This window comes from Narcine bancroftii, chromosome 9 (assembly GCF_036971445.1).
Source record: "Narcine bancroftii isolate sNarBan1 chromosome 9, sNarBan1.hap1, whole genome shotgun sequence".
NCBI lineage: Eukaryota > Metazoa > Chordata > Chondrichthyes > Torpediniformes > Narcinidae > Narcine > Narcine bancroftii.
In genome coordinates this window covers 110,518,699-110,532,035 of record NC_091477.1, presented here as the reverse complement: position 1 = coordinate 110,532,035, position 13,337 = coordinate 110,518,699, and the positions used below count along the sequence as shown (strand labels likewise).

At 38.8% G+C, this 13,337-nt stretch overlaps 1 protein-coding gene across 4 annotated transcripts in view; it reads right to left on the bottom strand.

Annotated features, from left to right (window-relative positions):
- The window catches only part of rhbdd1 (rhomboid domain containing 1), a 57,642-nt gene that overhangs the window by 17,176 nt on the left and 27,129 nt on the right, over window positions 1-13,337 (bottom strand). For all 4 annotated transcript variants that reach the window (XM_069897293.1, XM_069897290.1, XM_069897289.1 and 1 more), the window contains exons 5-6: window positions 12,042-12,095; window positions 10,909-11,025 (exon numbers count right to left, since the gene is read on the bottom strand). In XM_069897293.1, the coding sequence (XP_069753394.1) occupies window positions 10,909-11,025; window positions 12,042-12,095 (171 nt within the window). The remainder of the gene's footprint in view (window positions 1-10,908; window positions 11,026-12,041; window positions 12,096-13,337) is intronic.

The window sequence follows — 13,337 nt, the reverse complement described above, 5'->3', positions numbered from 1 at the left end:
TTCCACCACTGTTGTGAAAATTAAAATGTAAAGCTACTGTAAGAGCTTGTTTTAGTTCACAAATCAGTTTTTTTTCATGCATGTACTACCTAGACAATAATTGACAGGTGGTGGATAGGTCACTTGCTTATATAATGAGGGTGGTCCATTGGAACTATTATTGAAATATGCCAGTATGCTGTATTTTTTTCCTTGTTCCGATACCTGCAAAATCTCAGTGCAGTAAGGCCAGTCTTCTAAGATAAAATTTGCTATCGGCTGCTAGGTCTGAATAAAAAAAGTGTAAATAAGGCACATCCTCCTCCATCATTTCCGCCTCCCACTACGTGATCCCACCACTAAACACATATTCCTTTCTTCTCCCCTCTCCGCCTTCTGTGGGGACTGCTCCTTCCCTGAATCCCTTGCCCACTCCTCCCTCCCCACCAATCGTCCGCTGTGACCACAGGAGATGCCCCACTTGCACCCACACCTCCTCCCTCACCACCATTTGGGGCCCCAAACAGTCCTTCCAAGTGAAGCTACATTTCACTTGTGAATCTGCAGGCTACATCTGGTGCTCCTGTTGTAGTCTCCTCTACATCGGAGAGACTGGACGCAAACTGAGAGATTGCTTTGTTGAGAACCCCGGCTCTGTCCTCCGCAAAAATGTGAATCTCCCAGTGGCCACCCTTTTCAATTCCCCATCCCATTCCCTTGCTGATATATTTGTCCATGGTCTCATGCACTGCCAAACTCAGACCACCTGCAAATTGGAGGAACAATACCTCATTTCTGACTGGGCACTTTCCAACCAGATAGCATTAATATTGATCTCTCTTGCTTTCATTAACCGCACCCCCCCCCCCCCCCTACCGCTTCTTCCCCCAGCTCTGTCTCTTTCTTCCCTTACTCCTTTTGCACAAACATGATAAATTCTCACCTCTCCCCTTATCAATAGCCAATTAACACCTTTTGTTGGTCTGGAATCCCCAGCCAGCATTGTCTGAATTCTGAGATTTCTTGCTTCTGGCTCATTCTTTTTATTCCTTGAAAAAGGGCTCAGGCCCAAAACCTTGGCAATATATCTTTATACAGGATGCTGGAAGACCTGCTAAGTTCATAGGTTTTTTTTTTTACGATCACAGTATCTGCAGACTTCCATGTTTCATGCCTATACAGTGAAACCCCAATTTTAAGCACCCTGATTTAACACAAATTTGGATATAACATCATTGGACTTGGACGTCAGGCTGCTGGATTGATTTAAAATGTATACAGAATAACTGAGATGTTCCAAATAAAGGAGAAATGGAAATGATGTAGGTATGCAAATTAAACAGGGAAATACAGAGAAACCCCGATTTAGCGCTACCCTGCTTTTTCACGTTGAGATTTTATGGACCCCAACGATTGCATTATAACGGGGTTTCACTGTATTTCTTTCTGTACTGCATCAAGCCATCAAAAGATGCATGCAAAACAATGAGTAAAAAATGAAAAGTCAGTTTCATAGTCTAAGCATTTAGTTCACTTCATGGGAGAGTGGAGTTCACCCCATATTTACGCTTGCAAAAAAAAAAAATTGGCCCCTTCACTTTGCTGGCAGACTCTTAAACCAATTCAATCAAAATGAGCTCCACAGTTCATTTTAAATTATGAATGCATAATTAAGTAACTGCTTTGCTGTTAATGTTGATTAATAGCTATTTCAAGGCAAACTGGAACAAGACAAGTTGCTGGAAGGTAGGAACCCTTTGTTTCGCCAGTGTTTAAACCTGCTTTGTGCAATTTGCTCTGACAGATCCCAAAGTGTAATCTCCTGCAGTCAAGATTACCAGGAAAAGATCATTTGAAATAGAGGAAATACAGGATATATTAAAAAAAACTACGGAACAATAAAACGCCAGGAGAGGACGGACTCCCAATAGAATTCTCTAAAACATTTAAAGACTTATTAATTCCTCCTCTCCTGGAAGTAATGAACCAGATTGAAGAAACACAAAGCATGCCAGATTCATGCAAAACAGCAATAATTACAGTAATACCAAAGACGGGGAAAGATCCACTAACACCAGCATCGTATAAACCCATATCTCTACTCAACTCAGATTATAAGATAATAGTTAAACTACTAGCAAACAGATTGGCCGACTGTGTACCAAAAATAGTAAAACTTGATCAAACTGGATTTATTAAGAAAGATGAACAACGGACAATATCTGTGTTCATTAACTTAATCCATGCAGTACAAGGAAACAAGACGCCAACAGTGGCGGTTGCCTTAGACGCAGAGAAAGCCTTTGACAGAGTAATACGCAGAGAAAGCCTTTGACAGAGTAGAATGGAATTATTTATTCAAAGTACTAAAGAGGTTCAACCTACCAAAGAAATATATTAATTGGATTAAAGCATTATATAAGGGACCACTGGCGAAGGTGACAGTAAATGGATATATTTCAAACCAATTAAATTAAGCAGGTTAACAAGGCAGGGATGTCCACTATCTCCCTCACTTTTTGCGTTAGCTATAGAACCCTTGGCAGAACTGATAAGAACAGAAAATAAAATAAGAGGGATAAAAATAAAAGAGAAGGAATATAAAATCAGTCTATTTGCAGATGACATCATAGTATACTTAACAGAACCAGAATTATCAATAAAAGAATTACATAAGAAATTGAAGGAATATGGAGAAGTATCAGGGTACAAGATCAACGCAAATAAAAGAGAAGCGAAGCAAATGAATAATGCGGATTTCACAAAGTTTAAGAAAGAATCACCATTTAAATGGCAAACACAAGCAATCTGATAGCTAGGTATTCAACTAGATAATAATCTAGGCCATCTATACAAATTAAATTATCAGCCATTAATGAAGAAATTACAAGATGATTTAGAACATTGGAAAGATTTACCACTAACACTGATAGGAAGGGTAAATTGCATTAAAATGAATATCTTCCCAAGGATACAATACCTATTTCAATCATTACCAATTCACTCAACAGAGAAATTCTTCAATGAGTTAAAGAAAATAATAAGGAAATTCTTATGGAAAGGCCGGACACAGAGGATAGCGCTAGATAAATTAACAGAATGGTACAAACAAGGGGACTTACAGCTACCAAACTTTAAGAATTATTATAGAGCAGCACAATTAAGATACCTATCACATTTTTATCAAACAAAGGAAAAACCAGATTGGACCAGATTAGAGCTAGATAAAATAGGGGAGAAGGTACCTGAACATATACTACATAACTGGGATGAAAAGCTGGTGCAACATAGGAATTCACCAATACTGCACCATCTGCTCAACATTTGGAAGAAGATTCACGTAGAAAGGAAAAAAACAAATTACCAACTACCAAAATTAATATTGACGCAAAATCCCTTTCATAATAGATAACCTTTCCTTTAGAGAATGGGAGAGAAAAGGGATCAAAAGAATAGAAAATTGGTTTTTTTGGGAAATAATTTATTATCTTTTGAACAAATGAAGTACAAATATGGTATAACTCACGGTACAATGTTTGCATACCACCAACTGAAAACCTACTTGAAGGACAAATTGGGAAGCAGGCTGAGGTTACCAGAAGGAAGCAATTTTGAATATCTGATTACAGACACAATGATAATTAAAAGATTTATAACAAACATGTACATCAAACTGCAAGAGAAAGAGAACGAGGAAACAAACTGTAAACCCAAACAAAAGTGGGAACAAGATCTAAACAAAGATAAGTAATGAAACATGGGAAAAGCTATACTCCGGAACTATGAGAAATACAATAAACACAAGGTTACGCATGATACAATATAATTGGTTACACAGGCTATACACCACACCCCAAAAGTTAAATAAATGGGACCCAACAGTATCAGATAGATGTTTTCGCTGTAAGAAGGAAACTGGGACAACAGTACATGCAATCTGGGCATGTGAGAAACTGGAAAAGTTTTGGGAAGATCTAAATCAGGTATTCTTTTCTTTTCTCTTTCTTCTTTCTTTTTCTTTGGCTTGGCTTCGCGGACGAAGATTTATGGAGGGGTAACGTCCACGTCAGCTGCAGGCTCGTTTGTGGCTGACAAGTCAGATGCGGGACAGGCAGACACGGTTGCAGCGGTTGCAAGGGAAAATTGGTTGGTTGGGGTTGGGTGTTGGGTTTTTCTTCCTTTGTCTTTTGTCAGTGAGGTGGGCTCTGCGGTCTTCTTCAAAGGAGGTTGCTGCCCGCTGATCTGTGAGGCACCAAGATGCACGGTTTGAGGCGATATCGGCCCACTGGCGGTGGTCAATGGGGCAGGCACCAAGAGATTTCTTTAGGCAATCCTTGTACCTCTTCTTTGGTGCATCTCTGTCTCAGTGGCCAGTGGAGAGCTCGCCATATAACATGATCTTGGGAAGGCGATGGTACTCCATTCTGGAGATGTGACCTACCCAGCATAGTTGGATCTTCAGCAGCGTGGATTCGATGCTGTCGGCCTCTGCCATCTCGAGTACTTCGATGTTGGTGATGAAGTTGCTCCAATGAATGTTGAGGATGGAGCGGAGACAACGTTGGTGGAAGCATTCTAGGAGCCGTAGGTGATTTCACTCTCAAATCAGGTATTAAATAAACTCACAAAAAATAACATACCAAAAAATCCAGAGATCTTTCTTCTAAGTAATATAAGAAGTAAAGAACTTGGCCTCGATTTGGATGAAGCACAAAAAAGATTTATTATGATAGCCTTAGCTGTAGCGAAAAAATGTATAATGTCAACCTGGAAATCAGAAGATAGCCTGAGAGTACAGCAATGGTACATAAAAATGAATAAATGTATTCCATTGGAAAAAGATAACATATAATTTAAGAAATAACATCACAGTATTTGAACAAATTTGAGAACAGTACATGGAACACAACAGAGAGGACCTACCGCGGACCTCCACCCCCTAAAATGACAGAAGGAGAAGAAGACGAAATGAACTGACCCAGTGGGTAAAAGTAGATGACACAATTTTCTTGTTTATTTTCATTGTGTGATGACATTGTTTCATGGGTTTAATGTATTGTATATGTTGAACGTTTAGTGGGTGGGGAGGGGGGTGGGAAGGAAGGAGGGAGGGAAGGGAGGGGGGAAAGGGGAGAAAATGACACTGTGTACATTCAAGAGGGAAATGTTTGTGTGTATTTTGGTCAATATGGTTCATAGTGTGAAAAAAAAAAAATTAAAAAGATTACCAGGAAAAGTAAAGCAACCAGCAGAGAGATCTTGTGGATCTTCCCCTCTGTCATGACCCTTTCTTGCAGCTAGAAATTAGTTGTATAAGCAACAACACTTTACCGATGGCAGTGTCATCAGACATCGTATTTGGAATGTGCTAATACACATCCTGTCCAATTCAATGAATATTTTCCATGCAAAGAGAATGATTGAATAATGAGGGACAAAGAGATACAAGAATCTGTTGATAGTGTTAAATTATTTATGCTGCTTCATCTGCAGCCCTGCAAAACCTGGTTTACAAGTAATTTTTCCATAAAATTCCAGAAATTATATTTTCTTCCTTACCTTTAGCTCTTAATTTTTTTTTGCCATTTGCTTCATGTTGATAATAATGGGGGTACAAAAGGTGATGAATGGAGTAATGGTCAACGCACCAAATACCAATAAGATTGAAGTGAAAAAGAAAAGAGCACAGGATGAATTGGAGTAAAATTATATGTAGAACAAAAGGAAAGAGAAACTGAAGGAGAAAAATACCAAAATCCTTTTAGATAGGAATTAGACAATATACATTTAGTTGTTCCATTTCTAGGCCACAGGGTGAATCGGATTGTAAGAACAAGCACCACCATGAAGAAGGCTCTGTGTACAATACTATTAAGCAGAATGCCTCACAGAGTTTAGTTCAAAGTTTCTGCACAAATATGGCAACTTCTTGAAACGGATGGAGACAGGATTTGCAAGCTGATGGATGTGAGGAAAAGTCAAGGTTTGCAATGATTCGCAATTCATGAGATTTATTTCTTTCTCTCCGTAAATTCTGGACATCTTGCACACGAGTCAGAATGTAGGACTAAATTTGCCACCATTTTTCCACAAATTCTGCATTGGCTGCTCAAATCATTTCCCAAATTAGCTTTCCTATCAAGTCATGGCACTGGTACTTGGTTGGCGTCCTAGACAAATTGTCACAACTAGTTTGCAAATATAGGAAACAGCCATAGTTTGACATAGAGATCAAATGAAAGAGCCACAAATAAAAGGCAGCAGTCTACCAAGATCTGTTCAGCAATGTGCAAACTCAGCTAGTCTACAGTGAAGCATGATCTCACTTTATATAAAATGAAGGCACAGTTGTTGGTATTCACCATAATAGTTGCAAGAGAAGAAACCTGAGCCATTAATTTACACAACTTGTCATTATCCTGCGCTTATTAAACAGCAACAAAATTGGGATCTCTCCAACTCCCACCTGGTTCTTTTATGACCAGAAACAAGTCACAAGGTCAATTTTTTTTGAACTGATTTGTGCAGAAATGTATTGTTAAAGTGCTGGGTATATTATTAAGAACAAATGTTATAATAATCATATAACAAGGTTGGGTTGGGGATTAATATTTTTATAATAGACAGAGTGTGATTGTTCTGGAAAAAATGTATATACAGTAAGTCCCCCTGGTATCTGGCACCTATGGGGATTTGTAGATGCCGGTCAAGTACATTTTCCGGTTGCTTGAGACTCACTCTTACAATACCTAACTAATACACCTGCATTAAGAATAAACAGTTTAAAGACAATAATACTTTCCTTACAATGAACAAATTTCACTTGCATGAATATATAAACCTTAAAACATTTTACTTTATTTTCAATCTCATTTTTTGAAAACATTTTACCGTCGCTGCATCAGGTTCCACCCCCTCCACGGACCCAGACGAAAGACAAATAATCAATAAAACTGTACATAATTAAACCCAACCTTCCCCAAGTTTACAGATAAAGCCTTTGACTGGGGCATCTTTTACTAGGCAGGGATAAGGAATCACCCCAATGGCGAATGGCATCAAGCAGCTCTTCATCCTGGGTGAAGCCATTTTATTCAAACAGCTCCTACCAGCAAAGCACGACCAAGGCTCTCGCTGGCTGAATATTTGCTCCCATCTTCACCAAAGATTTGTGTTACTTCAGAGAACATTTACTTATACAATTTTTTAAAAATCTATTATTTTATTCTTATTTATTTTAATTGTTAAAATGTATTTTCCTTGATTTTATTTGCCAATTTGTTGAGGCTGCCAGTTGCTGGAGTTCTGGATACCAAGGGTTTTTACAGTATTGGGAACCTTGCAGCTACTGACTAGGTAAAATTAAATTTACTTTCGTATTATGAATGAGGATAAGTGAGGCACACAAAGCTGGAAAGTAAGAAGAGTTAACATATGATGAAAGAGACAGGAGGAATGTGTGTGTGAACTGAAGCAACAGGTGCAAGAACTAAGATTCAAGAATAAATGGAAAATAATAGCTTATACCAAGGATGGCCAACATTTTAATTTTTAATTTAGACTTTGACATTCCCACCCCCCCATTTTTCAGTTTATTTTATTTGTGTGGGACCGTCCCTTAAGCGAACACATCTAACAACCTGCCTGAAGGATTCGAAGTGACTGAAACTAACAGCAAGCTTTGAAGATATTGTGTTCCTAAATGGATACATTTGAAGGCAGTGTTTCTAAAGCCTAGGTGCAGAGACCACGTGACCAACAGATTAAGTCTGATTTCACAGGAGTGGTTGGGACCGATTTTGAGGAAGCTCTTCGACCTCCTTTGTGGGAATGAGAAACCTACTTGGCCTCATTGTGTGGTTATAGACAGAATTGTCAGATTTTCTCCTTTTGCTTATAAAGGAATGACAGAGCATGTCTACTGACCCCACAAAAGTGGTTTTAGAGTTGCAGAAGAAAAACTGAACTCTATTGACCCACAAAAAGGTTTCTAATTGCTGAAGAAGGCACTTGTCTAAAAAGGACATTTCTCTAAAGCACGCTGACCAGGTGATCAACATTCTGTTATCCCTCGGTCTCTTTCACCCACTTCAGGAACTGCTCACTTCATCTTAAAGCCTGTGTGTCTCACCATTCATCTAAGGCCTGTATGCCTCAACCATCTAAAGCCTGAATGTCGTTTCAATTTCAAGCCCACATGTCATGATTGAATTTCTGAACTTCAAACTTAGAACTGGCTTTTAAGAACTGAACCTTCGCTGTAGTGGCTTGCTGTATTCCACACACACACAAATATATTCGCTTAAAGTTTAAGTTAGATAATTGCATATAAATTTAGTTATGTTTAGAAAAAGTTAGTCAAAGTAGATTAGATGTTATATAATTGTTGATTAATAATTAAAAATATTTTAAATAACATTGGGCTAATTTAAAGTAAATAAATAAATAAATAGATCGCTGTCATATGTAACAGATCATTTCAGCCCACAAGTCTGTACCGGGGGTGTAGGTTAATGGGCGGCACAGATTCGTGGGCCAAATTGGCCTGTTACTGTGCTATATGTCTCAATTAAAAATGAAAAGGTTGGCCACCCCTTTCCTATACAAAGGGAGACTGCTTCAAGGAAAATGCAGCAACACACACTGAAATTTGTAGCTGAGTAATGTGGCACAAGCACCCTTATGATGCTTCCCTTGAAAAATTAAACAGATCAAACACACAATTATCTGTCGACACAAGAGATGCAGATGCTGGAATCTGAAACAAAACCAAAAAAATAATGATTTGTGGAGGAACTCAGTGGGTTAGCAACATCGGTCGGTCTTGCAAGTTGGGGCGCAGAGGTGGAAAGAAGAATTGTCGACATTCTGGGTCGAGATCCCTCACCGAAGCTAGAGTTCCTCTAGTAGGTGGGTTTTTTCCCCTTGTTACATATGCCTGTTACTGAATTATGGGCAATAATTTGGGAGGTCTCTGGCAACGCAGCAAAGACAAATATTATTGATGCAAAACAAAATTGTCAATTTGGCTTTGAAAACATGTAAATTCTCAAAAGGTTATCCTGCCAAAACAAAACTAAAATCTCATTTAAGCGAACAAAGAGAAGCTGGAGGGACTCAGTGGGTCAGGAGGCATCCATGGAGAAAAATGATCAGTTAGGAGGAAGCAGGCAAGGGAAATTCAAGGCAAATGGAACCAGAAAGAGGAGAGGATAGAGAAGGTGGAGACACCTGCTGGAGAGTGATATATGGAGATATAATGGCTACCAATGCTAGAATCTGATGTTAAGGAGGTGATAATGGAAACCATTGATCCTGTGGGTGAATTGCAGTAAAGTTTGTGGATGGAATCTGGAGAGGAACAGGAAGAAAATGGATGATTTGGGGGGGGGGGGGTTGGAATGTCCCCTTATAATTCAAACTACCATGCCCATTAAGATTCTTGCTAATCTTTTCTGCACCCTTTCCAGCTAAATGGTATCTTCCCTATGGCTAGGTAACCAAAACGGAACACAATACTCCAAGTGCAGTTTCATCAATATGATGTCCCTGCTCCTATACTCAGTGCCCTGACCAATGAAGGTAAACATGCCAAACACCTTCTTCACCACCCTAACTACTTGCATCACCGTTTTCGTGGAACTACTATGTACCTGTTCTCTCGGTCTCTAATTTACAGCACTCATGGTTCCTACGACTGCCTTGTTTAAATGAACAACGTGCAACATGTCACACTTGTTTGAATTAAATTCTATCTGCTATTTTTTGGCCTACTTTGCCTGTTTAACAAGATGCTGCTGTAAACTTAGATAATTATCTATATCATCAATTATGGTGACATCTGCAATCTTACTAACTATGCAAACCACATTGTCATCCAAGTTATTAACATTGATAAGACCCAAATGAAATCAATAATTGAGGAGATAAAGTAACAATCCCCAATCTGTCTATCTCTTTGTATTACATGATTGGTGCTTGATTCAAGTTAATTACATGTTCTCATCAAATGCATATTACATAAATATATTCCAGGTGTCTGCTGTTACGGAAATCATAATGATCAACCATAAAAAGGAAGCAACTCGTGGGCTGCACAACGTACTATGGCTATTTAGACTTACCAGTACAGATCCCTGCAGCTTCCCTATTACAAGCTGACATTCTGAGTTACAACATCCACTACCACCTTCTATCTCCTTCCATCAAGCCAATTCTGTATCCAATTGGCCACCTCACTCAAGATTTCATGTGATTTGTCCTGACAGACCAGCCTTCCATGTGTTATAAATGCAATTTATTTATTCATTTTCAGGATGGGGGTGACTCTGGAAAGACCAACATTTATTCCACAACTGATCTTGCAAACACGATGGCAAGCCACTTTTGTTTGTGACTTGCTCAGCCATTTTAGAGGGCAATTACGAGTCAACAACATTTCTTTGGCTCCAGAGTCACAAACTTGGTAAAGAAGTAGATTTTCTCCCTGAAGGTAATTGATGAATTGTTACAATAATCCATCAGCTATCTGATCACCATTAATGAAACCACCATTCATTGTTTCATAAAATGCAGATTATCTCATTAATTGAATTGCTATGGATGTAGCACCCACTATGTTATCTACAGATTAAATGTTGATAGTATACCTCAAATTACTGAGGAGAAAATATGAAAGCACCATGTCAATCCTACAAACAAATACAAAGACAATAGAAAGATATAATCATTGGACCCAAATGAAAATCATTTAGTAATTGAGGAGATAATCCCCAATCTGACTACCAATTTTATATTCCATGATTGGTGCTTAATCCAAGTTAATTATATTTTCCCATTAAATACAAATTATATTTCAGGTGCCTGGGTGATACAAAAACCATTCGACCAACCATAAAAATGAAGCCAATCATGGACTGCACAACATACCATGGTTATTTAGACTTGCCCGAATTGCTTCTTCCAATTGTTCCTCCTCCGTCATTCCTCCTGTATAACCTGCTGTGTCATATGGGGCATATCTGGAAGCGTTGTTCCCTGAGTAACCTAGGGTTTGCAAAGGCAACTTACAATCAAAACAACATGCTGATGCAGGAAAATAATACCTTTTAAAATTCAAAGTGTAATGAGTCAATCAAAAGAATCCATCTCCATCAATGCTTTCAAGAATGTGGAGGTCATTAGCAAAGCCAGCATTTACTGCCCCTTTCTAGTTGATCTTGAGGTGGTGTTATGGGCCACCTTCTTGAACAACTGCAATTATTTACCCACAATGCCATTGGGTAAGGGAGTACCAGGATCTAGAATCAGTTATGATGAAGACCGTGGTCTTCATCAAACACTGCAGGCCAAGTAACAGCTGCAGAAAAAGAACCTTCCATTTTAAATGATACCTATTTCTCTTTCATGCTGCCTGATTTGCTGATGTTTGCAGGCTTTCCAGTTTTATTCCAGATAAGAATGGTGTGTGACTAGTAATGGAACCTGCAGGTAGAAGTATTCCCCAAGGGTCCCTCAAAGGCCTTGGTGGTAGAGATTGTGGATTTGGGTGATCCCACTGAAGTAGCTGAGGGCAGCCATTCTCAGCAGGACCATACGGCTCACCCCACCCTGGGGACCACAGACTGAAATCCTTAATAAGGGGGAACCCCAAGGTGAATTGTGGGGTGGGGTGGGGTGAGGTGAGGGGGGACATGGAAACTGAATGGTTTAAACATTTTTTTTGGAGAAGGAAAGGACTTTATTCCTAGGCTTTTTATATAGCTGCCAAGCAATGTGAGGTTTCTTCAAGGAGATACCCTTGAACAAGATAGATAAATGTGGAAAATTAACAATGTTTTTGGAGCATTCCTTGCTTTGATATGATTGTGTTTGACTGACATGGAACTGGCTTTAACTGTGAATTTCCTTCCACGTAGTTTTCCTCTTTTGTTCTGTTGCCTTCAATTCCAGGAAATAAGCGTGTGGGCTCAAAAGCTTTGCTCGATATTTCTCAAAATTTAAATGTCATTAATTAGGGAACGGAATGTGAAATTAGCTTCAGAAAGTAAATTCAAACCAACCTCGATTATTGAATCTGGTTTGTTGTCTCGGATAATTGCTTGATGAAACAATATCTGTCAAATAAGTAAACATTTATTACTGAGGATAGTAGTTACCAAACATTTTTGATATCCCTATCTTAAGATATTTGTACACTGAGTAATGCATTGCTTCATCTCCACATTTCTTATAATCAGTAATTAACTTTTAGTTTTACATGGCATCCCTTTACAAATACTGTTGCACACCACCCCCACCTCAACCTCCTAGATTGCATATCTAGTTTAAAAACTATTGAGACAATAGGTCACATCAGTATTTTCACCAAAATTAAGCAAAGGCTTAAATAATTTACACTTTATATTTTCTTTACGAAGAAGGAGGCCAGTTGGTTCATTAAGACTGTCAGCTCCCAGTGTCTTCCCATCCATTCCAATCCCCTTATTTTTCTCTAACATATTTTCTCTCATGAGCATCAGCTCCCCCAGATTTTCTTGCCATTCACTGATGACACAATAGGCATTTTACTGTGGCCAAATAAGCTACTAGTGCATGGATGTGGGAGGAAAGGAGAACAGCCAGGGAAAATATGGGCAGCCACAATGAGAATGGGCAAACTCAACAAAGATAGCACCAGAGGTTGGGACTGAACCCGAATAACAGGAGTTATGTGTCAACAAAACTACCTGGAGTGCTTGTGTGCCAACTCTTTCGGGCCAACACATTTTATTTTTAATTGACTACCAATGGGTGAAAATATATTTTCCTCCAATAGGTATTCAGTGAGATTTATCAGATTTCAATTAAGTTCTTCCTTAATAAAATCTTTATTGTGTAAGTAAAACTCAATTCCTACCATTAAATAAATAGATTAACAGTTTCCTTAAAAGGATGTGCTAGGACAAAGTGGCACAACCACTAATACAGGCTCCACCAATGGAAATGTTTTCAGAAAATACATAGATGAACTGCACGTTATATTGAGACTATATGGATGTATCCAAATCAGAAGCTGTGGATGAACCAAGAGATCCATGAACTACTGAAGACCAAATCTGTGGGATTTATGAAGGGAGATTCAAAAGCATACGGGAAGTCCAGGGACAACAACACAAATGCAAAGAGGTCATTTCAGAACAAGCTGCAGTCTCAGACATATGCCAAAGAGCTGTGGAAGGGCTTGCACGCCATTATGCTGACAAGGTGAAACAAGGCAGTATCATTAATTGTGATACATTTCTTCTCAACCAGCTTAATGCCTTCTATGCTTGCTTCAAAAGCAAAAGCAATCGAGAACCATCACAAACCCTCAGTGA